Raw genomic sequence first — 27,541 nt, forward strand, 5'->3', positions numbered from 1 at the left:
TTGTTTCCTTTTCTGTAATTATGCCAGTGTTGTTTCCACTGTATATGAATTAATGCCAGATAAATATGGCTATGCTTCAGGAAGCACTATTTTTCATATTGTTAACCTGAACTCTCTGGCTCAAGTACACAAATATGAGGGACAAATATCTCCAAAAAGAACAGTCTACAGTGCTTCCAGCTCCTCTTTCATACATGACTCTTCTGCAGCTGTACAAAGGCCAACAAACATCAACTGAGACATGTAGACTGAAGCCAAATAATTCAGACTAAACTGATCAAGTTTACCCATTCAGTGCAAGATGTTTTCAGTTCATAAGATCTTTTTTCTTTTGTAGGCTAATTAAAACAGCTTGGTTAAGGCTTACTGAAATATTACGTTCCTTGCCATTCAAAAATTGTATGAGCCAATGCCAGCACTACACCCTGTTCACTTCTAAAGACATATGTACTTAAAATTTTAAACCTGCTTAAGGTATCCACAGCTGCTTCTAATGCTTTGACCATTAAATTCTTCCTCTCCAACTGAATTGCTATAAAGTATGCCAAACAGTTAATGTTGTTTTGTTTTTTTGGCTTCTTGCATAATGCTGCTGTATTCAAACACAGGAACTGTGTGACTGAACAACTAAAGCTTGTATTTCTAGATTCAAAATTGAATAGCTGCCCCTAAAATCTGTTCTTTGCCTATTTAGCTAAGCATTGTTCATGTTGGAATTACATACAGTTTTACCACGTATAGACAAAATAATGAATACTCAAATATATATATATGGGTTTGTAAAGTCAAACATAAAATGCCTCCCTGGTATTTATGATTTATCCTTATAACAGCAAAGAGAAATCAAATAGTTTTGACTTTCCTCTCTCTCTCTCTCTCTTTTTTTTTTTGTCTCAGTTATCTGTTGCATTTCAGACTGCTGAAGAAATTTCTGTTGATTTGGACAAATTTAACAAAGAATAAGGCTTGTAGATCAATGATATAAACTTTGCAAATAGTTTTCTCTTGTTACTACTCTGGAAAATATGTGCATTTCCACAAGACAGAGACTTTCTTAATTTTAATGAATTCTAACTAAATCTAAAGTGTGAATTTTCCCTCAAAAAAGTCTATGATCTTCAAGATTCACACCAAAATTAAAAATCATTCTATGACAAGCATATAAGCGAGAAAATGCACAAAGACTTGGAAAGACATTTCCAGAAATTCAATAAAGAGCAAAGCAGCTGAGAGGAAGATAGAAAAAGTCTGAACTTTAAAGGCTGTAGAAATTATATATATGTATAATATTATACAGATATATTCACATCTCCATATACAGTGTGGATACCATATATAGACAAGATAGCCTACGATGAGGGAGAGGGAAAATAGAGTGTGTTTTTCTCTCCTTATACATTCAGTTCTCTGACACTAGATTACAAATTTATAATTAATGATCCTATTTATGCAAATAGGATTATGGTATTGCATTCCATTCATGTCCATACTTAATAACTTTTGAACATGCTGGTTAATTTGAACAAAAGCTGAAGGAAATTGAGAGTTCTCATAGATTTCACCTTCTTACCTTACAAATGGAAAGAAGAAGCCAGGAAAAAAAAAAAAAAGGTTCTCAATGAAGACTGAAGTGTGAGCTCATCTGTGGTTAGAAATTTAGGTCTGAGCAAGTGATCACCAAAAGGGCCAAATTACTAAGAAAGCAGACTCCCTCACAGTTTTCATGGGCAACATGCTGTATATAAAAATGTATCACTAATTAAAGAATTATAAAACTTGAAATAATAGGAATGAGTAATGGGGAAAAGGTGCTAACCAGTTTTAGAAACATCATACATACTTTGGGGGCTTTCTAGAACCTCAAACTCCTATCTGTTTAGCTATAATCAGGTAAGTCCATACCTGCAAACTGCATTTTAAAAATATACATGAAACCATATCCTGCTTTGGAAGCAGCGTACCACTGATGCTGCTACTGCAGTATCTAGCAGAACACCAATGAGTGCTTACATACCACTCAGGTATGACTCAAACTTCAAATAGTGGAGTGAGCCACCTTCCCATACATTAAGGACCTCAGAGATACAGATTATACTGCTGGACAAATTTTCACTAGCCTCAGGAAAGGAAATCTGCTCTAAATGACAACATTCATAACCCTCCAGAACCAGAACTTCTCGTGGAGAAGCCCATGTCGGCAACATTTGCCACAGCTCTATTCATCAGGAGCAGCCCAACAAGATCTGAAAGTGCTGGGTAAGGGAAATGTTTAGTCCCTGCAGGCAGCGAAGGAGGATGACTCATCTGGTGCTGTTCCCAAGTTGTCCTCTCCAATCAAACCAACAGCTCATTGAGGTGCTTCAGAAACCACCCCATCTAGTTCTTTCCAGGGCAATGGAGATGGGACCACAAGCTGGGTCCTTTGGGCAAGGGTAAGTGAGGAGTCAGAAAGGATAACCCTCTACAAAGACTATAGTGGTTGGTTCCAGCACTAGGATGTAGATCATGAACTAAGTTTTCACTCTGCATTTTACAGCATTTTTCCTTAACTTGGCAAAAATTTACCAAGTTTTCACCATTCCACATAAACACCAGCCAATGAATAAATCAAAAGCAAAAGTTGGTTTTGCCTTCTTCTATTGTTAAATTTTGAAAGATCGTTCATAGTATGTTTCTGAGAAAACCTTTGATAGGAGTTGTTTGTTTGTTTGTTTGTTTGTTTTAAGAAACAGGGGAAGAGCTAAATTAATTAGCAAAAGATATTTACCTCATTGTTTAGTTAGATTGTGACTCTAATTATGTCAGCTATACAAGTGTAAAAAAGTACAAAGATCAGTGTTTACAGTCATTGTCCTGCCTACTCTGTAATATGGATCCGAATCATGGGTCATCTACTGCCACCACCTGCGACTCCTAGAACGCTTCCATCAATGCTGTCTCCGCACAATCCTAAACATCCACTGGTCAGATTATGTGACTAATACATTTGTTCTAGAACAAGCAGCAACCACAAGTATTGAGGCCATGTTGCTGAGAACACAGCTGCACTGGGCAGGGCACATCTCCAGGATGAAGGACCACCACCTCCCTAAGATCATGCTCTATGTGGAACTTGCTACTGGCTGTCACACGAGAGGAGCCCCAAAGAGAAGATACAAGGACTCCCTGAAACAACATCTCAGCCTTGGTCATATTGATCAACATAACTGGTCTACTCTGGCCTCCAATCGAGAGGTCTGGAGACACACTATCTTTAATGCTGCTGATGCTTTTGAGAACGCACGCAGGATCATTCTCGAGGAGAAAAGACAACGCAGAAAGAATTGTGTCTTGCAGAATATACCACCTAAGGAGTCTTTCTGCTGTGCCTTTTGCAACCGGACTTGTCTATCTTGTATTGGCCTTTTTAGCCACCAGCGTGCTTGTAACAAATGTGGGTAGAGCCCTTCCCAAATCTTTGTTCGCAAAGCCTAGCCATGATGACAAATGTAAAACACTCCAATAAATGCGTGTATTTACTCTTCACAGAATCACAAAAAGGGTAAGGTTAGAAAGAACCATAGTGGGTAGTCTGGTCTAACCTCTCTGCTCAAGCAGGGTGTAGTGGGTTGACCCTGGCCAGATATCAGGTACCCACTAAAGCCGCTCTCTCACTCTCCCTCTGCAACTGGACAGAGGAGAGAGGAAAAAAGCAGCTAAGAATTCATGAGTAGAGATATAAGCTGGGAGAGGTCAGTGACTGATTACCTTCACAGGCAAAACAGACTCAAAGTGAGGATAGTACTTATATTTATTACTAACAGGATAAGAGCCAAGGAGTGAGAAATAAAACAGTCTTAAAAAACATCTTCCCCCCACCCCTCCTTCCTTCAGATAAGAATCAAGCTGTAATTTCCTTCTCAAATATCTATTCTATATTTTCTAGGATTAACATCATAAGGTCTCTAAGTAGTAATATAGAAAGTGAGGGGTATTATATACACATGGATTCAGTGCTTGTTGACTAGAAAACTTGCTAGACTGTGTCTATGAACCTTGTCATGGCAGAGACTGAGTCAACCTTTTATGTTGAGCACTGGGATGTACAGTCCTATCCTCTGTAGCTGCACCCCCATCCTGTCTCCTCAGGGTCCCCATCCTGCCTCCCTGCACACCGCTCCTTAGCATGCCTTTTATTAGTTTGAGCCTTGCAAGCTTGTCAGCTAAATGGACACACTACTTGTAAGCACAGTGACCCGCAGACACAGCACAAAATAAGATAGGAGAAACTACTAATTTTCTGCTTTCTTTGCTTCTCCCCTCCTGTGGAGTTAGGAAGAAAAGCTCTCTTTCAACGAGAATGAAAAATTGCTGGCTGCCTGGTCATGCAAGTGAATACAGTGACTGTGGCATTTGTGTTGCAGCCACTTTCATACAAACAGTTCCAGATAACTTTGCAGTATCAGCCTCAATGTGTACTTTGTTTAGAAAAGATTCCCCTAATCATCAAAGCACTGCATAAAAAACAATCATAGCAATTAGGGCATGTCAAAGAGAGGAGACAGCTGTGAAGATTTTTTGTCCTTTTCTCTGAACATCCTTCCTTTGATTCTTTTGAATTGAGTTCAGTTTTCTAGTCTTTAACTTCAGGCTCTTTCAGACAGACACAGTACTTACATATCTATCCAACTGCTCACACTGCTCCACTGTCTTCAGAGCAAAAGCAGGGCCTCGCTTCTCACTCATCGAGTCCTCACTCAAACATACACACTGTTTTCACCCCATCCTCAGGGACTGAAAGTCTATAAGACTTTCATTGCCCCTTCCAAAGAGCAATTTTTGCTGCAGTAGTTGACAAGAAATAAGTTAGTATACTGTTTTTACATCACAAGTGTTTTTATATCCATCTAGAATGGAATCTAGATCACTATTCCACTTGTACGGCATCTAGCATCACTGAACCTCATTTGAGTGCTTGGATTTAACAGTTATTAAATAGTCATAATATAGTTGAAGATAAAGGATTTTTTTTAATTGAAGTTATCTACAGTATGCTACTTTTTTTTTCTGAGTCACTGTCAAATTTGTTATCATGAAGCTAAAAAATGTAGGTTCTTTTTCCTTAAAAAGATATTTTGAACTATTAAGAATTACCCTGAAAGCAGGTACAAGAACACTTAATGCAAGAAGTGCATTAAGATATTTTTGAATGGCAGGCATTTAGCTAGCTTTTGCCTTCTATTTTGTAGGATATTATTGTAACTGACTGATGCCTTCTCTTTCTTACTCTGGTATATACTCTACATCGTGTTCTTAGAGTGGCCTGGTTTGAAATACAAATGGCAGCAACCAAATTGTCAAGACCAACACAACATCCATGAGGCACATTCAGACCAATCTGCTAATCCCCTCTAGCTAAGACAGCAAGCACAATGTCCAAAATGAAAATAAGCAGACTGGTTAGACAGGTGACAGTTCCAATGATTTCCAAACATCATGACAGTTTGCCAAGCAAAGTAGCTTACAGCTCATGTGGGATTTACCAGAGAGATTACAGTGACTACAGCCAACGAGCAGCACCTTTTGCAGAACACACATCCAACTTGATTAAGGCTGCATGTAGCCCTGTCACTTGCTATAAGCCTTCCTACTTATTTCAAATTGTTAAGCAGAAATCACAATTCCTTAATGATATCCTTCCCCATAAGCAATGGCTGTAGCTGTTACAGCAGCAATGTCATTCAGTTCCTGACAAGAAGAAAAATAATTCACATGAGGGAGGTGGTACTCCTCAAGAAAAACTTTCCTAAAATGATGTATACAATACTCTGCAAGTTTGACAACACTTTAATGAACATTTCATTTTTATACTGGCTGAATTACTTGTTTTCAGATTCTGTTTCTTTAAGTATATGAGTAGTTTCTAGATTAATGCCACCCTTCTCCTCAGAAATGCTGTGACAGCAAGTGAAGAAGGAGGGAGTGCTGGCAGCTCAATGCAAGTGCTGTGTACATCTGTAGCGAGACGCTACTGAAATAGTAGAGAACTTGCAATATATGTGCAAGTATATCCGTGTGTACACCCACATTTGCAAGTTGATTGCCTATCAACTCATAAAATATTTCTCCTTGTGTGCACATAAAAGGCCTATGTGTGTATATACGCAGTTGCATTGCCATACATTCAGTAAATTATTTTATTATAGTATTTCTGGGTCAGGATCTATTTCACTATCTCTACAATCTCTGCAGCACTAAGCAGAAAGCAGTGAGAATATATTAAAGTGAAACATATCTTCTTCACAGAGATATCTCCATTTCCTATGCAACTGGCTTATTTTAAGTATTATCTTCGCTTGCCCATCACTCCTCCTCTCCACTTCTCAGGGACTTTCCGTATCTTCATATCACTAATCTATTTTAAGAATCAAAAAGAGAATGTCCCTCTGATAAAGGCATGCCCAGATCCATCACCCTTATGAAGGCTATGTCTCCACTAGCTTTCAAAGTAGCCTCAAAAGATTTAAATAACGCACTTTGGAACAGAGCTGCACAATCTGTAATAATAATGATAACAATAGCAGTAAGTCCCAGAAAAGAGAATATCTTCACAAGTAGACATTCTGTACTACAGGTAAGATTCACCTCAGTTATTTCAGACACTGAAAATTTGGTGTTTAACTTAGAAGGTTCATCTCCCCTTAATTAAGCAATAGATGCATATACTGCCAGAGGATGAGTCATCCTACCATTATATAAACATCTCAGAAAATTGAAAGGACTTGCCCTCAAGATGTATTTATCTCTGCCATCTGGACAGAGTAGGAGCCCAAGCAACTAGCTCAGACTAGACATCAACGTTTTAACTAATGAGGTAAGATGAATTCCACTGTGATCAGACCCTCATAGAATCATAGAATCATTAAGGTTAGAAAAGACCTTCAAGATCATTGAATCCAACCTTTGACCTAACACAACCATATCAACTAAACCATAGCACTAAGTGCCACATCGACTTGTTTCTTGAACACTTCCAGGGATGGTGACTCCACCATCTCCCTGGGCAGCCTTTTCCAATGTTTAACCACCCTATCAGTGAAGTTCTTACTGATGTCCAACCTGAACCTCCACTGGTGCAGCTTGAGGCCATGTCCCCCTGTCCTGTTGCTGGTTGCCTGGGAGAAGAGGCTGACCCCCACCTGGCTATAATCTCCTTTCAGGTATTTGTAGAGAGAAATAAGGTCTCCCTTGAGCCTCCTCCTCTCCAGGCTAAACAACCTCATGCTCCTCAGCCACTCCTCATATGACTTACTCTCTAGACCCTTTACCACCTTCACTGCCCTTTATATGGTCTCTGAAAATATCACATAATCACAGAATGGGTAAGGTTGGAAGGGACCACAGTGGGTCATCTGATCCAACCTCCCTGCTCAAGTAGGGTCATCCTAGAGCACATGGCACCGGATTATGTCCAGATGGTTCCCGAATATCTCTAGCGAGGGAGACTTCACAACCTCTCTGGGCAATCTGTAACAGTGTGTGGTCACATGCAAAGTAAAGAAGTTCTTCCTCATATTCAGATGAAACTTCCTGTGCATCAGTTTCTTCCCTGGACACTAGCTTCTCACCTGTGTGTTGTCTGATCTCAAATTCCAGCACAGACCTCCACTCTTTCCTAAACTGAAAGACATAGTTAATAGTGCTTCAGTTTTCAATAAATGCAAAAATTATAAGACAGAATTAAAAACTTTTCCTCAAACAATTTTTTTTCTGCGCTCCCTACTCTATGTTGATGCTGGACTTCACTGATCTATGATGCAGAAAAAAAGAGCTAGGACTCTCTTGAACTTTCCTGATGTTTTCCATTGGTTCCAAGCTATTTGCAGAAAAAAAAAATAGCAGTCCCAAACAGCCTCTCCCCTGTGCCCTCTCCACATCTTCTATTCATGCTAAACATACATCTCATGCACTTAGTCCTGACTTAGCAGCATTCAGCTATCAGGACCTAATATTACTAAACTCAAAAAGTAAGATTTCATTACAGTAATACAACATATCAGAACAATGGTCCTATATAGACTGGACTGTTGGTATGCAGAATAAGACAGAGAAGGCAGACATGGATTGGCAATAAAGACTGTGAGTGGATTTTTACTGAGCACTTTTCTACTGCCAAAAGTCATTTGAGGGTGGGACAAAAGGAGCCTCAGTTTTAATCTTTGGAGCCATGAATGCTAACAATTCTCTATGCAGAATTTATGAGCTGTTTTACTTATCAGTATTTCCTCAGAGTTTTCATGCAGTCAGATTGAGTACCCTTTCCTCATACTGTTTGTTCATACTCAAGTTTGGCTATACAGTGCATAAAATGGACATGAACTGCATACTGTACCATAGAAGGAAATAAAAGGCAGTGACATGCCAATCATAGTTCTTAAATTTTTATTCAAAAACACAACACAGTATTACTTATAATAAATATCTATGCTCAAATATTTCAGCAGCTAGCACAACCTAAATATTTGGGGATTTTTTAATTAACCGAATTCTGTAGGTCATCTAAACAGACAGACTACAAAAAAAAAATAGTAGATGGAAAGCATTTTATTTTTTTCTGTAACAAGCTCAGCTTTCATAAAACAATTCATTCTGAATGTTTTCTACAAAGAAGTTGAATTTTTTTTTTTCTTTAAATCTGTAATTCCCTTAAAAAAAGTCTCAGATTACTGATTATTAGAAAATACCAGTCATCTGGCATAAAACATTCAGGATACGAACATAGCCTATATGCCTCAAAATGAGGCCTTTGTCCTGGAACTACAACATATTACATTTTATTTTGAGAACCTCTTTCCCCCTATAGTGCTAGCAACTCTGACACAGACTGTAGCTCTGCACATGACCAGCAAAACATCCACCAAATAATGGGTGCCCAAGCAAACACGAAACAGAACGTCAATACATCTGTAGACAGATAAACTGATTTCCCAAATAGCAGCAGCACTAGCAGTGTCAGTTTCCATCCAACTTTACTTGTAAAACATTGCTACAGAAAAATCTGGCAGAGATGTTAATCAAATTTCTCAAAAACAGCTTCAGCCTGTGGCATTTAGTAACCTGATGGCTACTAATGAACTACTGAATGGATTTCTCAAGTAATGAAGAAACCTGAGCATAGAGATTTTTAAGCATATATATTTTATTGGAATTTAGGCTTTGATTGAGGCTGGAATATTCCAAGAATGAATATGTGCTTATGTAGCATTTAAAAATGAAATTTAAAATTAAAATTTAAACCAAGATATTTCACATTTTTCATCATAAAAGAATATGTTTTTTTACTATTTTACTTACAACATCAGATACACTCTAATACAGCAGAGTAATGAGAATGAGTTACAGACATAATACCTCATGATGGGATGCAAATTGTTTAAAAAATATCATGCCGATTTGTGGAAGAAGTAATGGCCTGTATGGCTTGAAAGTCTTATCTCATGATAATGTAAGAAGTTAGGAATTGTCTAACCACAATGAAATGGGATGATACTCTTACTCCAGTGAGCAAACAGAGAAGCTCCCACTGAATTAAAGAACACAGCAAGCTCTGATTTCAGAAGGCTGATTTTATCATGTTTCTAGAATTAAGTATTTGAAGTGATGGACCAAACCACGGACATCTCCCTTAAAAGACATCAGGGATATGATGAAAGGAGAGAGCTGCAGAAGTGTACAAATACAAGGTAACAGAACTAAGTCTGTTTGGAAACTCCACAATAACTTAAAACAATTTATTTACCATCTCTGCATCAGTCTCCTCAGTGTTTCTGAGAGAGATTCACATCTCAGAGGAACTGGAGGAGGCAGTGCAGCCTGAGAAAGGGACAGTGGAGGGATAAACTACAACACTGCCTGCCAGTCCGTGTCCTGTCACTGGGAATGTGGGCTGCTGAGCTGCTTCTAAGAGTGCTGTGGATACACTGACAAACACATGGCCACCTTCCATATTATTCAGAAAGTATTTTATTGACTATACTTTAAACTTCTGTAAATATATAGAAAATGTTAAGAGGTACCTTATATGAGCACACATATCCATCTTTAACAGGCACAATAGACTAAATATTTATAGTGGTTTCACTATACATAGGATGCACTATTGATGCCAAAATGATAAGGCTACATTTATTATCTATGTGCTAAAAAAAAATGAAATCTCATGGTGGCTTTAGAGGAGCTGTACCAAGCTGTTTTCACATTTTCAGTATTCTCCAAGCTGCGTCCTCCTGTTCCAAAAATCTTAGGGCATAGCAATACTTGTCACAACGTAATACATTTGAAAGTATCCTAAAAGCAGTTGCAGAATGAAATTAGGCCCATGAGCACAAAAATTACGAGTTAAATAGCCATTCTGAAGAGCTTAACTAACTGTTCAGGGCAAAACCTCCAAACTGCACTCAAAAGAAGACACTAGGCACTAGGTCAATCTGACAAAAGAAAAAACACTGTGTAGTAATGTTGCCTTACATAGACCTTAAATATCCACTTGGAATTGCATCAAAAGTCTACATAACTTGAAATAAGAAAACCAAAGGTAATAGAGAAGACAGTTGTTAACACTGAAAATTTCTTTTGCATCTAAGTGTATATTTGTATATTTTTGTTAAAATGTTTCCAAAAAAAAAGCTGTATAATCACATAGCTAATGATAAACCCACACAGGTCTTACCAAGACAAGGACAGCAGCTCAGGAATTACCAGTTCACTATACTTTGTCTCATAGTGTATCTACATGAAGTGATACCCCAAACTTTTCCCAAATGATCCAAAATGGTTTTTTGCTCTTCTATGGTGCTAGTATTTGTACATTGTAAAAAGCCTCCACTCTGCCTTCAGTTCAGCTTAGCTACTGCATTGATGCAGAATTTTGTGATAAATGGACTAAATTACAGATACAGGTTTGTGAATATATCACGAATCAATGTCCACCTTCACCTTACAAAAGTCCAGTTTTTGGATATGCCAATGATTTATGGCTTGATAAAGACACAAAATATTTCTATCTAATCAATTAGGAAAAAATAACTAGTTTATGTTGAAACAGTATCGTGAATCTTGTGTTACTCTGTGCAAGGGCTGCTGAGACCTTTAAAGATACGTATACATCTGAGTGAAAATTATTGTTGAAAATACTGACTCTATTGTCATCCAAGATGAAATTTTTAATGAGAAGTGAAGGAAACTTTTTCCCTTTAGACTGAAATATGACCACTATCACTCTGCCTTTATAGGCATTTATGTAAGTATTTCACAATGAGATCTTACAACTTTGCCTGAATTAAATGAGATCATTAAATGTCCAGGAGAAAATGGATAAAATTTTCCATAGATGCAAATATGTCCATAATCACCTTGCTTTTAGGGAGTCTGAGTTATCTAGTATCTATTTTGCTGATCGGAATTTCCTGTATTTTTCTTTTGCCAAATCTCCTCTAAGTAATTTTTTTGAATGACACTATTTAGTTTGGCACACCAGTTCTCAATATCCTCAGTTTTGTATGCTCCCTTTTCTGAAACTTAATTTGATTCGCTTATTCATCTTCCCTCATGACTCTACATCTGTATCTACATCTACATCATATCCACAAATAAGGTAGAATATCTCTGAAAAAATTCTTCACTGACTTGATGGGGCCCTTGGAAGAAACCCTTGTTGTCATTTCCACATGTTTTTCTTTTATTCTCCACTCCCTTGTGCTAATAGCTTATCTTATAAACTCTTTAAGGCTGTGACTGACATAGCTGTCATAGACGGAGAGAGCTGCTTTGCTCTCATTTCTCACTGATACAACCACCAACCCATTCTTGACACCCAGCTGAAGAAACCCTGTTCTTGCTTAAGAGTGTCCATATCTGAAAGTCTGTATCTGAAAGTTTTGAAATTTAGACTGTATTTAAAAAAAACCCCACATCTGGAGATGGTATCACCTATTAACAGTTTTTGACTGTCAATCACTACAATAGTTTCTTTGTGAAGCAACCTACTTCTTAGGTTTCAGCTAATAATACAGAGCCATACCAGTCCTCAGAGTGATATTGTAGTGAGGTAAAGAAAACAGCAAAGACACTGTTATTCTCTCCTTACCTTTGTCAGGATCACAAATTTCTACAGGAAAAATTGCACATTGTATATAAAGAGCTTTCTACTTGAGTCTTCTTATTACAAGCAAAAAAATAAAAAAGAATGGATGTGTTATTAATATGACAGAGAGGAAGCTGATAATATCAGTAACTGATTTGGTTAAAAAAAATCAGTTTTTCTATGGTAATTCAAAATAACTTCAACAACACTTTAAAAAGTAGCTGATTATTTCTTCAGTACTAAAGAAAATATAAATCCAATAATAGACAAGAAACAAATTCACTCTAAAAAAATGGCATTGTTACCATTTCACATATGAGCTGAGTTCAAGTAGGTACTTGACAGCAATCAGAAGTGAAACTAGGTTGTTATTCCCATGTGAGTCACTAGGCCTTACTCTCAGAAGCATTTCAAAAGCAAATCTGAATCTGCAGCTCTCAAGCTTTCATGTTTTTGCCGCTCCTTCATAAGAAACAGATTTCTTCAGCACTTCCTTCCAGCACTCTGTCTATGGCTGGTGAGCTGGCCAGAAATGACTAAAGCAGGCAGACTGCTCAGCTGAGGAAATTTCTAAACTCCTTTTGAACTTTTATTTGTTATTTCACATTCTTATTTTATGCCTATTTATTTCCACTACAGAGACAGTTTACAAAAAAAAAAAAAAAAAAAAAAAAAAAAACACAAAAAACCAAAAACCAAGCCAAAACAAAAATACTCCCAAAGGAAAGAAACCTACTTGTTTACTGAGTAGAAGTGCTGCCAGGAAATCTCATTGTTGTAGTGCTGAGTAAAAATCCTGAACCCTGACTTACGTCTTACTCACCCCAAATCATGTATGAGTTGTGCAGACTTTCCTGATTAATGAAAGTGGTCAAATGTTTTAAAACACTTGCTAGGGAGTCATCTTTCTGTGTACGACTGTTCTGATTACTAAGACGTGATGGTTTTACACATGCCCTGTAATTCAAGTCCTAATGCACAACAGGAAGCTTTCACTGCCAAATCTTTTGGAGCTTAACACAGCATCAACAAGGTACAAAGCCAGGTGTTAAAACTGTCAAAGGGAGGTATTTTGAAATGGAAAATGCAAGAGAGAGCTCAACATCTATTTTTGTTCCAATTTGTCTTCAAATTTGCTGCAATTGGAGAGCTTTACCTGAACAAAATATTTTGATCAACTGTTGAGAGATATATTGGAATGGGCTGCCCAGGAAAGTGATGGATTCTCTGTCCCTGGAGGTTTTTAAGATGAGATTGGATGTGGCACTTAGTGCCATGGTCTAGTAACCACAGTGGTGGTGGATCATGGGTTGGACTTGATGATCTTGGAGGTCCCTTCCAACCCAGTTGATTCTATGATTCCATGATTCTATGATTGAAGGATGAAATGTTATCTGCTGAATTAAGATCAAAAGGGTAGAGCAGTAAAGGAGGGAAATAAATATAACTAAAACGATAAGTCAGACCAAATGACATGCTGCAAGTAGATTAGGACAATACTAATACTATACTTGGTCAAGTTCTCTTACGTTTTATGCAGTTAGTATAGACATTTAGTGGCTGGCACCTTCTCAGAAGGTGCTATACAGAAATACTATGATCCAGACCTAACCACTTCAAAATTATGTATCCTTTTGATTTGCTTATTTTCCAAGTTCTCTCAGCTTGGTTTACAGAGAACATACACAAGAGCCATCAGAAAACTGCACATCTTACACAGGAGAATTACTCCTTCACATTTACCAGACAAAACACTCTGCATTCCTTTTCTGAATTTTAAAGAAGTTATGCTATCTTTCAGCCAACCTCCTCTTGCCAGTAAAAACAAAAAAGAAAGGTTTATGACCTTAAAAACATTGTGGGCAAGTGAAGATTCACACAAAATAGTCCACTAGTAGGTTTGAGAATAGATATATGCCTCCTCCTTTTTCAGCTTAACCCCCAAACACCCTCACTGGTCAAAAGGCTATTGCTAAGGCATGGGCTTCCTCCAAGACCACATTCTGTGAATCAGGTCATAGTGAAACAAAGTGCTGCTTTAAATGAACAACTCTTTGTGTGCCCTGTATGCAAGTGCAAGAAAAACTATGCAACTCAAAAAATAGTCTAGTATGTTAGAGAAAAAAGGAAAGTGAACCTAGACTAGAATAAACACATGGTTAAAAAAATTAGCAGTTCTCATTTGTAATTGATGCCCTTATTATTTTCTAAATACAAGAGTTTCTGCTACAAAGAAGCTAGACACTATATTCAAAGGTAGAAAGTAGGACCAAAAAAGTCATCTCTCTTCAAAAGACTCCTGCTTTTATTTCATAACTATTTAGATTTTCCACATCATATTTAATAAGTGAAAAGCCTATCAAAAGCATTACACACAGAGCCTTTGATGAGTGCTATATTGCTCCACAAAGGGTACAATGTATTATACATCTTTAACAAATTGTGTCAGAGTCTATGCTGATTGGACACATCAGAATCAAAAGAATGTGGCTCCTGGAACAAAATTCTACCTACAGATCAGAGCTGGGCCTACACTGATGCTAGCCATTGACATTAAAATGAAGATAAAGCCCAAACTGTCCTTATGAAGCAAGCACAAAAAAATAACTCATTGTTTGGATGTTTCATTCTTAACTGATCCCTTAGTAAAGAAAAAGGATAGGTTTGTGGTTATGATGTGGAGATTACAGCTCAAGATATATATGACTTGAAATTCCCAGTCCTGCCACAAAGTCCCAGCCTGAGTGTGGGAAAATCATCCATTTTCCCTTTAATCTCTACCCTCCCTCTGCACTATGGGGATAATATTTTTCCCTTTCTCCTACACTGTGTAATACAGCCATGTGTTCTGTAGGGCTGTGACTAACTTCTGTGCATCAAGGTTTGGTTGAAAGGGCATTATCATGTTTTTTTAATTGAGGGAAGAAATGTTTCTCAATGGAACCAAACTCCCTAACCTTAGTGGTATCCCTCACTCTGCTGAGTGCACTGGGATGCTCCTATCTTCTAGGGAGCCCCTGCAAAATGTAACCAGATGAAACATTCACTGCAGTTCTTCTGAAGGGATTTTTAATTAAGGATTTTTAAGTTCATAGGTTTTCTATGTTCCTTGTTAGAGAACAAATAACTGAGTCCCCGAGAGTCACTCCACTGTCAGATCTCACCGGACCTGGAGGCAGGAGGACACTCCAATACCTATATGCCAAGGGAACGAGTGTTTCCAAGCCAGCAACTAGTTGTCTGGTGTCCAAGAATATCCTACCTGTGCTTTTGGGAAAGTTAACTGGAACTGCAATATTTCAGTGCAATGCCTCTGGAAAGACACATAGCACACAACAGCACTTCTTCTAAGGAAGAAACTCTGTCTCCAAAGAGAGTATATCTCCATAGCACAGTGGACCACAGGACTGTAAGCTCAGGTTTCCAGGGAAGCACGGTTTCATTACCACAGACCTGCACTCAGTCCTCAGCTGAATCAAGACATGAGAAAAGAGAATGAGAAGACCATCAAGACTGTCAATTGAGTCCTTTGCACCAGGAAGGATCAGAGCTAGTAATGCTATGAAGGGCACATGTACACATTTGTTTCTCCAGTAAAGGAGATACTACACCTTCTGCAGGCAAAATGTTCCTCTGTTTAACTACTGTTACTGCTGGGAAGTTTTACTAAAGCCTAACTAAAACCTCATGGGGTATAATATAAGCCCATTATTTTTATCTAAAGATAGAGACCACTTATCATCATTTATGGTTATGGAGAACAGATTACCATTACAAAGGGGTTGCAAGGGTGTTACACCAAGAAAATGTGGCTGGGTTGCTTCAGCTCTCCTGGTGCATCCACAGTGCATCAACATTCAGACACCCATTTTTGAGGAAAGAATTTTATATTTAAAAGTTGTTTGGTCAAGAAATTGCCAAGCAGCTTTCCTAGGCACAAATGCAAAAAAAAGAGTAAGTGTGATTGTTTTCTGCTGATGTGTCATACCACCTCACAATGCAAAAAATTAATATGAAATATGTTGAGTTCTTATTTTGTGAGAGAAATAAAATGAAAGGAGTAGAAAATTATGCAGAGGTCTTAAGCTCAGGTTGGTCAATACCCTCCTATCCATGATCCCAATCACAAATTACAAACAGAAAGCATCTTTCCACCTACATTCAATACAATTTGTTCACAAATAAAAAAGCTTTGAGAGTCGATGCTGTGTTACTTCGCATTTATCTCAACTACAGGAAAATGTGCTTGATACAGACAATTAGACAATAAACATATAATAGTGAAGTTTACTCCAAGCTCATACAAGATGAAGCTCTAAAATCAGTTATAATATAGCATAGACAGATGGCGCTGGATACATTAAGCACATTAAAGATATAGTTATCTGTTTGATAAAGAAATAATTCAAAGCACAAGTCAAGAAGCTGAAATTGCTGACAATCTGAACTCCTTCCAACTGTCCTGGCTTCACTGGGGCTGTGTGAATTTTAAACACACACAGTCCCAGGTGTCCACAGTGCTGACTGAAATTTCTGGCAGCTAGTTCAGCGTTTTTGAAACAATGCTGGCTTCCCATCACCAGCGGTCACTATGGGGAAAAGATAGGCAGTTTCTGGCTGCTTCTGCTGCCCTTTTTGTTGCCTTGGCTGTGGTGCTGTAAATGAAACAGTTGGCACAATGAGCAGCCTCCTTTCTTGCCAACCCATATGGCAGGCATCTCCAATGCACTACCGCCAAGAAAAGGAAGGGTATCACAAAATGGGGAAATAAATTCATTTATTTATGTTCCCTAGATTCAGTGTGTCAAGAAACTCAGTGGAGCTTAGCTCTGAGAGACCAGACAAAAAGGTATCCAGGAAATCGAAAGGTCAAAGAGATGTGGGATTGCAACAGATGCCTTGCTTCAGAGAGATTTGGGGAATGGTGGAAAAGGGTCACACAGAACCTAAGTAAATAGTGTGGAAGGGTTAGTTGAGGAAAGACTGAGATATGGAAGTCATTTACTGTCTCATATTGGCCTCATAAGCCATCAGCGTGCCTGCAACAAATGTGGATAGAGCCTTCCCAAATCTTCGTTCGCGAAGCCCAGCCATGATGACAGAGCACCTGGTTTTCCAATGTGCACAGTACTCCTGTTGATGTGAGCATGAGCTCCAACTATGTATGAAATGCAAAAATATTTGTCTGTATTGAGAAGCCTAGCCATTCTCCAAGTCTGGTGTCTGGCAACAGGCAGGAGTTACCACATCACTGACACACTGCTTACAATTATGAGGGGAAAATGGGAGGTTTCCATACTCTTTTTAATGTCCTACTTCAAAAGGTCTGGCTGAATGACACTAGGAGTCCTGACACTAAGACTGACACCAAACAGAATGGACGTCAAGAATCACTTTAACAGCACCAGTATGTGCTTTTGACTAATCAGATCAAAGTATTTAGCTTAGTTTTGTGACATTCATTTTAGGTTACTTTAATAATGTTCACTTGGTACAACTAAGTGCTTTTTACTCCATTCTCTGTTGGACATGGTCCCCAAGTAGTACACATTTATCCTTGTCTGTTCTGCTGATTTACAGACCGCTTCCCCAGATTAACTGCTCAGATTTCTGTGCTCTACAGAAGCAGCTGGTTGTGCCTCTTTCCTCAGGTGGACACATAGTATTCTTTATCATTTCTTCCAAAAGGTCTTGCAGCAAATCCATTTCCCGAGCTCCTCTAAGATCTTCCTGTAGCAAAATTACATTGTTTAATGATGAACTTGGTGGGGCTGGACTCCTCTATATAAGTCCCCAAAACTGAAGTATCCAGAGAAGTTTTACATTTATGTATGTGTACTGGATCAGCTGGGGACGCTGACTAGCACTTTCTGATAATCAACAGCAATATGAAAAATGCCGCAGGCATGACAGGAAGACTTGATTAGGGGATACAGAAAAATGTAAGTCATATTCAGAAACCTGTAAAGATTTCTGCCAACAGGAAGGAAGAAACAGATAAAGCAGAGAGCTGCAGACAGATAGCATAAACGTAGAGAAACTGGGGGGAAAAACCAACAAAAAACCAAAGAAACAAACAAAAAAAGAAAAGCAGAAAGCAAATGATATGACAATGAAGGAATGAATTAACTCAGGAAAGAAGGTTAAAATCTTATCATCCAAGTCATATAAACAAAACACTACAATTAATGTATCAGATTTAGCTCAGAGAAAATTCAGTTTGGAAGAATAAATGATGCTGCAGTTATCTTGAAAGAAGAAAGTTTAATGATGGGAGGAAAACCCTGGGAACATAAAGCAGAGCACTGCAAGGACTAGCCCCAGGAAGCCAGAGCAGAAGACCAGTTTGCCTAGCAGGTGTTCTGAGTCCCAGTAGCTGCTCAGCTTTGTGCTGGAGTGGATTCATGGCAATGCATATGTGACTACACCATCAAATGTGTGAGGGTAGCTGAAGTCAATCACACTTTCAGGTGACCTGGAGTAAAACACTATTGCCGCTGGTATTTTTGTGTGGGTCAATATCATAGACTCACAGAATGGTTGAAGGTTTGGAGGCACCTCAGAAGATCCTGTAGTCCAATCCCCCCTCAGGTTCACCTAGAACATGTTGTACAGAATTGTGCCCAGGTAGGTTTGAATATCTCCAGAAAAGAAGACTCCACAACTTCTCTGGACAGCCTGTTCCAGTGCTCTGTTACCCTCAAACTAAAGAAGTTTTTCCTCAAATTCAGTGGAAATCCCTGTGCTTCAGTTTGTGTTCATTGACCCTTGTCCTGTTGCTGGGCACTATTGAAAAGAGTCTGGCCCTAGCCTCTCAACATCCACACTTAAGATAATACATATAGTGTAGAGTTATCATTTAGTGACCAAAATAAGTTGGTTTTGCGAATAAATTCTTTCTTCATTACTATAGTTCCACTGTTTCATTTACCTTTTTGCAATATCAATGGATTATTTTTCATTTTGTTGCTGTTTAATAGCACATTCTACAACCAGAACAGTATTCCAAAGCAGCCTAGCATGATCTGATGGTTGTTTAGCAAGCAATATAAAAGTGACGGTACAGAAGTACAAATAAATACTTTACCCACAGTTAGAAAAATATTAGAAAATACAGTGGTGTTTTCAGATATGGTTTTGCATAAAAACACACTATGGTCCAACTGAACAGCAAAACTCCATCTGCTCCAAAGAAAGCCATTTCACCTCATGAATCCAGCAGCTGAATTCCATTCCTGTGTACATATATAGGAATAAATTTTTGTCTATATGATATATTCAGGGAAAAAGAATGTGTGCTGAATACTTGTGTTCAAATATTTTGCATGACTATTCACATCATAAAGTGTTCATGCAGTCAGCTTAAACATTAGTGGGTTTAGCAAGAAAGCAGATGGACCTGTTGTATGTGACTCAAGTACAAAAAACAAATAATTAAAATTTTGAACAAAAGTGCATTTGAATAAACTACAAACAGAATAATTTAAATCATTAGCAACTTACTATTTGCTTTCCTAGGGTTGACTAAGTTCTATCCAAGTTACAAAAAAGTTAATCACCTCAAACTTTTTCGACCACAGCTTTTATTAAAATAATAACCACTCTTATTAAACTTCAAACTTCATCATGTCCACAAAAAAAGAAAACAACAAAGTGCAACAAAATTTGTTGTTGCAAAAAGTTGCAAGTGCAAAAAAAATCATGTGAGATGGGAGAGAGATCTAGGGAAAAGAGAACTGATGTTTGCAGCTGTATTCCTAACCAGTCTTGGCAAGGGCACTTGTGTGAGAAAGCCAACACAAGTGTCAAAAGTCTCAAACAATCAGGTGTGGTAAGAGTGAAGGTTGTAGAGGAAACAGCTGGGTGGCAGTGACCTACTGTATTGACATGCATAACCCAAATTTATCTTGGAATCCTTAGCACTTATAGATAGCAACAGGATATGTCACAGTGACTGCATTTGTCAATCTAAGTGCCTTTCAGACAGGATGAGGAAACTTGTGATCCACAGCACAGCATATGTAAAACACCAAAGCAAGCAACGCTAAAGGCTGCAATTCATGAGTCAAGGGCAAAAGTTTACCAGATGATGAATTCATTGTCTTTTGCAGACAGATAGACATATTTTTTTCCTCAAAAATCAGTGCTGCCTTATATCCAATGATATACACAGCAAAAGCATACAAGAAATATGCCATAGTCAGATTTTACTCTCAGTTGGAAACTCAGATTAGGCATTGATTACATTTTGATTGCAAAAACCTCTTATCTGATCATTGTTCTAATGAAACATTCCAAATTTACAGCATTGTATACAAAAGAGCCACATAAAAATATCACATTTGATAAATGAATTTGCTAAGGTCTATTGGAATCAGCACTCACAAATGCTCAAGCTTTGGGACAACAAAACCTGTAATGTAGAACTTGCATCTGCTCAGCAAACCTGAAGAGACATTAACTCTAACAACTCCATCAAATTTGTGCTTAAGAACTACTGTTTAGATAACCTGGACATACTTCCGAGGCTTCCAGGGTAGCATGGATCTCTGTTGCTGATGAAGGAAAACAGCATTCGATACTTTTAGGCTGATCCTTTGAAGTTTACTAGTAAGAAAAGCCTTACAATAATTTCTTCATCATAACCACCCACCTTACAGCCCAAACCACTTTTGCAAAAAGATTTCATGAAACTTGCCTAAAAGTTTCACACTTTCAAAATACGTGCCTGGAAGAAAACTGAGTAAAGGGCTGCCACTAAGCTTACTAGGAATGTTGGACTTGTAAGGGGGTAATACAGAAAGGCTTCAGAAATTAGTAACTTCTTGAATGTTCAGCACTTCTGTAAATCCAGGTGGACAGGGCAGATTTTCAGACCACCATGTGTACAACATGGTCTTGCTCTTTGCTGGTCATCTTTCAAAACTGCTCAGAAGCCTCTACTGAGAACAGATAGAGTAGGCTGTTTTATGGAAGTTGGTCTGTTTCGTGTTGCTTTCTTTAAAAAACAGTCTCTAAGATAACGAGTATTGTCAAACCCATGAAACAACAAATTAGGATCACAGTTTGTGTCCATCTAGCCTGTTACTTTACTCACTGGAACTTCAGCAGGGTTTAGGACAAAATGCCTTGGAAGGCTATGACTCCCATTTGGTCTCATGATAGTCATTAACAGTTCCCAAGTGATTTATATACTCAAGGCAAGATGCTTTATATCTTTCTCCACACTTTTTTAGGTAAACAAAAAACACTTATTAGCAGGTAGTGCAACCTTTTCCTTTTTTTCTGAAAATAGTATTTGCAAATCTAATTTACTTTTCATGGAATATCCATTAAAGAACACCACTAAATAAGAAACCTAAAAAATATTTTCTACTAAAAATAAGCAAGCAAACAGGAATCGCATTGTGTTGAAAACTTATATTATTATCTTCATGTCCCATTCATGTCATAGAAAAGGGCTGTTCATCACTTGTAGTAATCAAGAGATGAACAGTTTGCTCCTTTTTTGTATTTCTGTATAGCATGTCAGTCACCACCAATGCATCATCTTTGGAAGGCAGGGAGAGGTGACACAGAAAACTCCAAGGGAAAAGTCAAGTGACATGACCAAAATCTCATGTGGAAACATGTGGCAAAGTTTAAAAAGGAAACCAAATGTTCAGAATCCCTATGCTTTAACCACAAAACCAACTTTCTTCGCTAATACTGAATTAACCCAGTAACTAAAAACAAAGAAAACCCAAGTATATATATTATGTGTATCTTGCCACTTTAACAACTCTAATGACACTCAAGTGTTCTCAAACTAAATAAGATACAATTACAAATATATGTTTAATCCCAGTGTGGTAATCAGTTCCACAAACCAAGAGTACTAGAAAAGCAAGGGGAAGTAACCTCACTTAACACTGCTTGCTGAAGCTGTGTAAACCACACATGCAGCCATAATGTACTGACTGAAAGATCTACAGAAAAATACACTGCTGACAAGAAGGGACTCAATACTCACATTAAAAGCCTGAAAAAGGCTTTCAACTACAGCAGACAGACTACTTGAAAATCAAGAATAATTTTTTTAATAGATAACAACTCAAATAATAACTCAAAAAGAACCCCTTACAAAAGCAAAAACCCTAAGCAGTCTAAAAAATATTGTGGCATCCTACTTCAGATATCATTTAAAAAAAAAAAAATCACAATGAATTGGGGCTCAATAGGGGCTAGGAAGAAGCTATTTTGCAAAAGAGAAAAGCACAAGTACTTTTTACTGTGAAGCTGTTTTTCTGGTTCAGCAGCTCTGCAGCAGGAGTAGCCAGATCATTTGAGAAGTAAAAAGAAAATCAATTACTTGTTTTTATTTTAAAACAGTCTCCCTGTGGGAATAGGTGTGGGAGTGAGATCTCTTTCTAAATTTCATAATATAACATAAAGCTGCCAAGATTTATTTTTTTTTTACTGTCATGTCATTTCTCTGCTTACTGGGTGCTGGAATGATTTTTCTCTACTTATGATTCTACTGATCTTTATCAAAATTAATCTGTGAAGTGATTAACACTAACATTTAAAACCAGAATATTTATTCAAACAGCAACATTAAGTAAAACAAATTTCTAGGGCTGCTGCGAGTTCAGTGATGACAGCAAAAGTCTGTTTACTCATTTACCCTCAAGTTCTGCATGCAGTAGGTTGCAATCATTTTTTGTCAAATCAAAACAACATTTTCCGAGAATTAAGATCCACAGGTAAAGTTTACAACTAACCTTGCTATCTTCGATCTCCTGGGTTTTTCCTTGAAGCGCTTTTCTTTCTCCAAAATCACAGGTTGACTTTAATGTAAGCTGACAAGAAAGTATCGAGCTCTCTGCCCCAGTAAGCTCAAAAGACTTTGGTGAGTACTTCTGTGAGCTGGCGGGGCCGAGGTTGGGTATCGGGAGGGCAGTGTGAACAGGCTTTGACCCCCCAGCTGGTTGTCTTAGCTTGGAGGCAACCCCAAGTACGGGCATGGCTTCTATAAAATATCTTCTTTCTGCCAAAGAAAATGCTTCTGACCTCAGTCTGGTAGACTCCAGCTTCAGTAATTTCAGAACAAATACTTTAAACAAAAGTAGCAGTCATCCTTTCAAAAAGTCTTAAAACAATAATATTACGAGTTTCACAAGGAAGCAAAACTTTTCCTTCATGTCTCCCCTCCTCCCTCACAGCCACTCACACACACTGCTCAGTGAGTCAGTGACTCTGTAAGACTAAACGCTTCTTTGGGGCGTGAACTTTTCTTGAAGGTAACTGCCACAGTGCTGCCTGTCTGGGATTAAAGAACTCATAAATTTGCCTTCTCTTCTTCCTAAAGAATTCCAGGTCTGTGCATTAAATGAATGAAGGATGGGAGAAAAGGAGGGAGAGAAGAGAGGAAACCTTCCTGTACTCCAACTGTCAAAACAGCTTGAGACCACAACACTGGAAGCAGAGACCTCTTCCTGAGTACATAAATAACCAGCCCACATCCTTAAAAAAAACAAACCTCTTTTTTTTCCAATTTAAAAAAAAAAAAAAAAGAACCTGAGCAGTGGCCAAAGCAAACAGCTGTTGGACGAGTTTTCATCCCGGAAATAATCTCAGCAATGAAGCTGTTTGTCTGATTCCTGGGTATTTTTCACTGCTGACAACCATGAGCTACAGTGTTTCATTCCCTGTTCCTTCCGTGAAATCAGGTTAAAATCATACAAGAGTGTGGTTAGGAACAGCCGCTGAATCACACTGTGGGGAACGTCTATCTGTACTATGAAAAATGCATACAAAAACACAGAGCAGGATATAGGAGAATCACAAGCATTGTTAGAAGATTTAGTCAACACAGCTTTTCAGAGCCCCCCCCTCCCCTTTTTTTTTCTTTCTTTCTTTGTGGTGATGTTAACGTCATCTATTCAATGTTAACACTTCCCTTTCTAAAAACATTTTAAGTTCCATGAAGTCCATGTCCAATGCATCATTTCTGCTTGTTGCTCATAGAAATACTCTTGCTGACAACCTCAAATCCTTGTAGATAGAAATACAACTGAGGCAAGCAGAGCAGGCTCCAAAATGAGTCACAATGGACAGTCCAAATTGTTGCACAGCATAAACACTTACTTAAAAGGAAAACTGTACATTCCTTTGAGACCCTATCACAAGGTCTCCATTTTAAACTGTGGCATAAGGAAAAAACCTGTGTAGAAACATCCCACCGTTCAACTCCTAAGGGATTTTATCACCCAGCATTATGGCCAACTTTTTTTTTTTGGTTGGTTTGTTGATTGATATTTTTTGTTTTGTTATGTCTTCCAAAATAAAACATAGAGAGAATAAGGAGACTTATTCTGCCCTGATATTCTATGTGGTATTAACCACACCTCCTTGAGCAGTATGTACTATTACCGCTATAGATATAAGGACAAGAGAAAATAAGAACCTTCTGGACTTTTAAACTCACAAAACAAGGATGGCAAGAGTTGGAAAAAGCATTGAAAGGCAAAAAGTAAATGAGAAGCAGACTAAAAATATTTTCTTAAATCACACTTTGAAATTATTTTGCAGAATACACCTGTGGTACCTGTAGTATTGTCCCCTATCTTTCATATACAAAGACCACACTGACACAGTAATTAAAAATCCATCTCTCTCTACTGACTTACAACTATCCCATTCTTGTTTATAGTTTGTAAGAGTGAACTTGACCTGGCTTGGGAACCTCCTGAATTTTGAAGTATACAGTGAATCAGCAAACACATTTCAGCATCCTCTGCTTATCCACTGTTTGGTTTTGCCACCATTAACAGTAGCAGCAATGCACAGACTGCACAGAGGTAACTGCTCTGCATTTTAACAAGTTCAGCCCACAGGACTGGTTTGGTGTGATAGTTCAGGTCTTCTTCAGAGCAAAAGGGAAGAAAGCTCCTTGTGCGGTCTGCAGTCTGCATTTGTTCTCCAGAATCATAAAGCACTGTGGCTGTGTAAGGAATTCAGGTTTCTTAGGCACAACTGTTAACAGTTAACGCTTCAGAAAATGCACATATGCAAAGACTGAAGGGAACCATAGGAAAAGAGGGATTTATGTCTTGCAAGGTTTAAGAAGATGAAAAATCCTCATGAGAACTGCTAACCAATGATCAAAACAAAGAATAAACTACAGACATGAGACAGATACTTTCTTATGAAGAACTTTGCCAAAAAAATGTAATTGAATCTTATTACTTCTCAGGGTTATAATTTTAAAAAGTAATGCACTATGGTAATCTTGCTCATCTTCTTTTGAATATGAATGATGAGGTCATGATACCCACAGTCTCTTTTGCAACCCATTTTCCCAGCACAGAAACCCTAAAAGTAATAAGTAAGCAAGCTTACTAGGAGAGAGTCATCTGTAATACATAACCAACAGGTTTTGGAAACGATGTAAAGCTGGTGTTAATGCTACTCTTTCGAAATAATTCTTCATTATATTATGACTTTTAAGCTAGTACCAGGTCAGGGCCATCAACTTCAGAATCCCATTTAGCTAGAATTTGTACAATGATAAATCACAGAAGTGTTTCTGCTCTATTGAAGATGCAAAGAAGAGTATGCAAGATTATTTGCCAGAATCATGAAAGATAGTGGAGGAATCATACTCTATAAGTAAGAATGTGGTTACAAGGCTGGACTTCCTTTTCTTGTTTTCTCTAATTCTAAGCAAAAGATAAATAAACAAACATCTGCTATTCTTAGAAATCACTTAGTTACATTTTTTGCTTGACAGGTTTTGTGTACCTCATGATGAATGTGGGGTTTGTGAAGGCTACCTGGAAAAAAGAATATTTAACAACTAAGCTTCAGTAGTGTTTTCTACACAAACAGGAAATCACAGGATAAAGCATCCGGGGACCACATGCACAAACTGTCACCAGAAGCAGGTGCTTGTGGTGGAGCTGGATGGGCAGGAGATGTACAGATTCCGTCTGGAAAGGAAGGAACTGGGCATAATTATGGGGCAAAGCTGGAGGCTGTACAGAAGGGCATATTATCAGGCATCAAGCTGGCAATCTGAGTTTGGTGGGATTTTGCTCAGTAGCCCTGTGGGGGTTAAGTGACAGCTAAGTGACAGCCAAGCAGAGCTGCCAGAGAGAGCCCAAAGTTGGAACAAGGACGATTTAGATATGTGTGAATAGTGTCCAAACAAAAGAAGGCATATCTGTGAGAAAAAAAGGGTGAAGAAGGCTATAACCTGGAGCTACTTGAAATAAAACACAACACCAGACTGCCTGCCATGAGGGACCAAAATATTATTGTCAGTACATAGAAAACCACGAGTAAAAAGCTATGGCCGACAGAAACGAGGAACATGCATCTTCACTTGCTTACATGATACTGATATGCTTACATGATACTGACATATCTAGAAAGGGACTGCAAAGAAACAGGTAAGGCTAAACATTGTTCACAGAGGACCTGTAGATTTCTAATTTACACTTTTAGACATCTGTTAGCATAGACATCCTCAAGCCAGGCAGGTCAGGGATACCACCTGGATACAGGATACAGGAGGATTAACAGGGAACATTTCCAGTGGGATGTTAGATAAGGAGATAAAAGTGTGAAGAGACACCAAACAATGGAAAAACAGAGCAAAGGTGAAAACATAATCCTTGGTAGTTTTGTCAACAGAAGTGGCAGTTCCAGTGATATGCTGAAGATAGAACCATAGCTTTCACTAATAAAGTAGCAACAATCTGGCTATAAAGCATGACTGACCGTGTCATGTGATCCATGTTTTTACAGAAATTATGAGTTAGATTAATGATTTGTACCTCAAAATAATGCAGGACATATGCATTCAGAATAATAACCCCCCAAACCCAGAAAAATCTGTAATATTTATTTCATATAGCAGGAATAAATACACCTGAAATTCAAGCCACCTTATGAAAGAAGGTATCTGGCAGTTGTAATGTTAAAGTGAATTTTTGTTCTCAAGACTGAACAGAAATAACCATTCACAGCACAACACACATGTATTTCCTTTCCTTCATAGCATCTAATACCAGTACAAGTCCCATGAAGATTGCTCCTCTTCTGCACACCCAGCCCTCAGACAAACTGCTCGCATGAACTGAATAGACAGCTGGCAGTGTCTCCCAGACCACAGGAAATATCAAAAGAGGGGACACCTGCTTCAAAAGTGGAGCCAAGAGATTTGTTTGCTTCTTGTGCTCTATGATCTTCAACAAGGAAGCTGTTGCATGTGTCCAGGGTCAAACAGGAAATGTCGAGGGTCCAGAGACTGCAGAACTCAGTTCTGAGTTGTTTCCCCACTTCATCCCACTGGTGTAACAGCTGTGTCTAGAGCTTATGTGAGCCAGGACAACTTCTGAATAAGCTTGAATGTTCCAATACAATGACATGATT

At 38.2% G+C, this 27,541-nt stretch overlaps 1 protein-coding gene across 9 annotated transcripts in view; it reads right to left on the reverse strand.

The window, feature by feature from the left end:
- Positions 1-27,541, reverse strand: part of NAV3 (neuron navigator 3) — a 399,897-nt gene that overhangs the window by 233,247 nt on the left and 139,109 nt on the right. For 2 of the 9 annotated variants that reach the window (XM_027655656.1, XM_027655664.1), the window contains exon 1: positions 22,885-23,222. The exons of 5 other annotated variants lie outside the window; for them this stretch is intronic. In XM_027655656.1, the coding sequence (XP_027511457.1) occupies positions 22,885-23,127 (243 nt within the window). In that variant the 5' untranslated portion in view covers positions 23,128-23,222. Of the gene's footprint in view, positions 1-22,884; positions 23,224-27,541 lie in introns of those variants that run through there. 2 more of the 9 variants (XM_027655647.1, XM_027655707.1) reach the window with 2 other exon arrangements.

This window comes from Corapipo altera, unplaced genomic scaffold (genome assembly GCF_003945725.1).
Source record: "Corapipo altera isolate COAL_440 unplaced genomic scaffold, ASM394572v1 1, whole genome shotgun sequence".
NCBI classification, from domain to species: Eukaryota; Metazoa; Chordata; class Aves; order Passeriformes; family Pipridae; genus Corapipo; species Corapipo altera.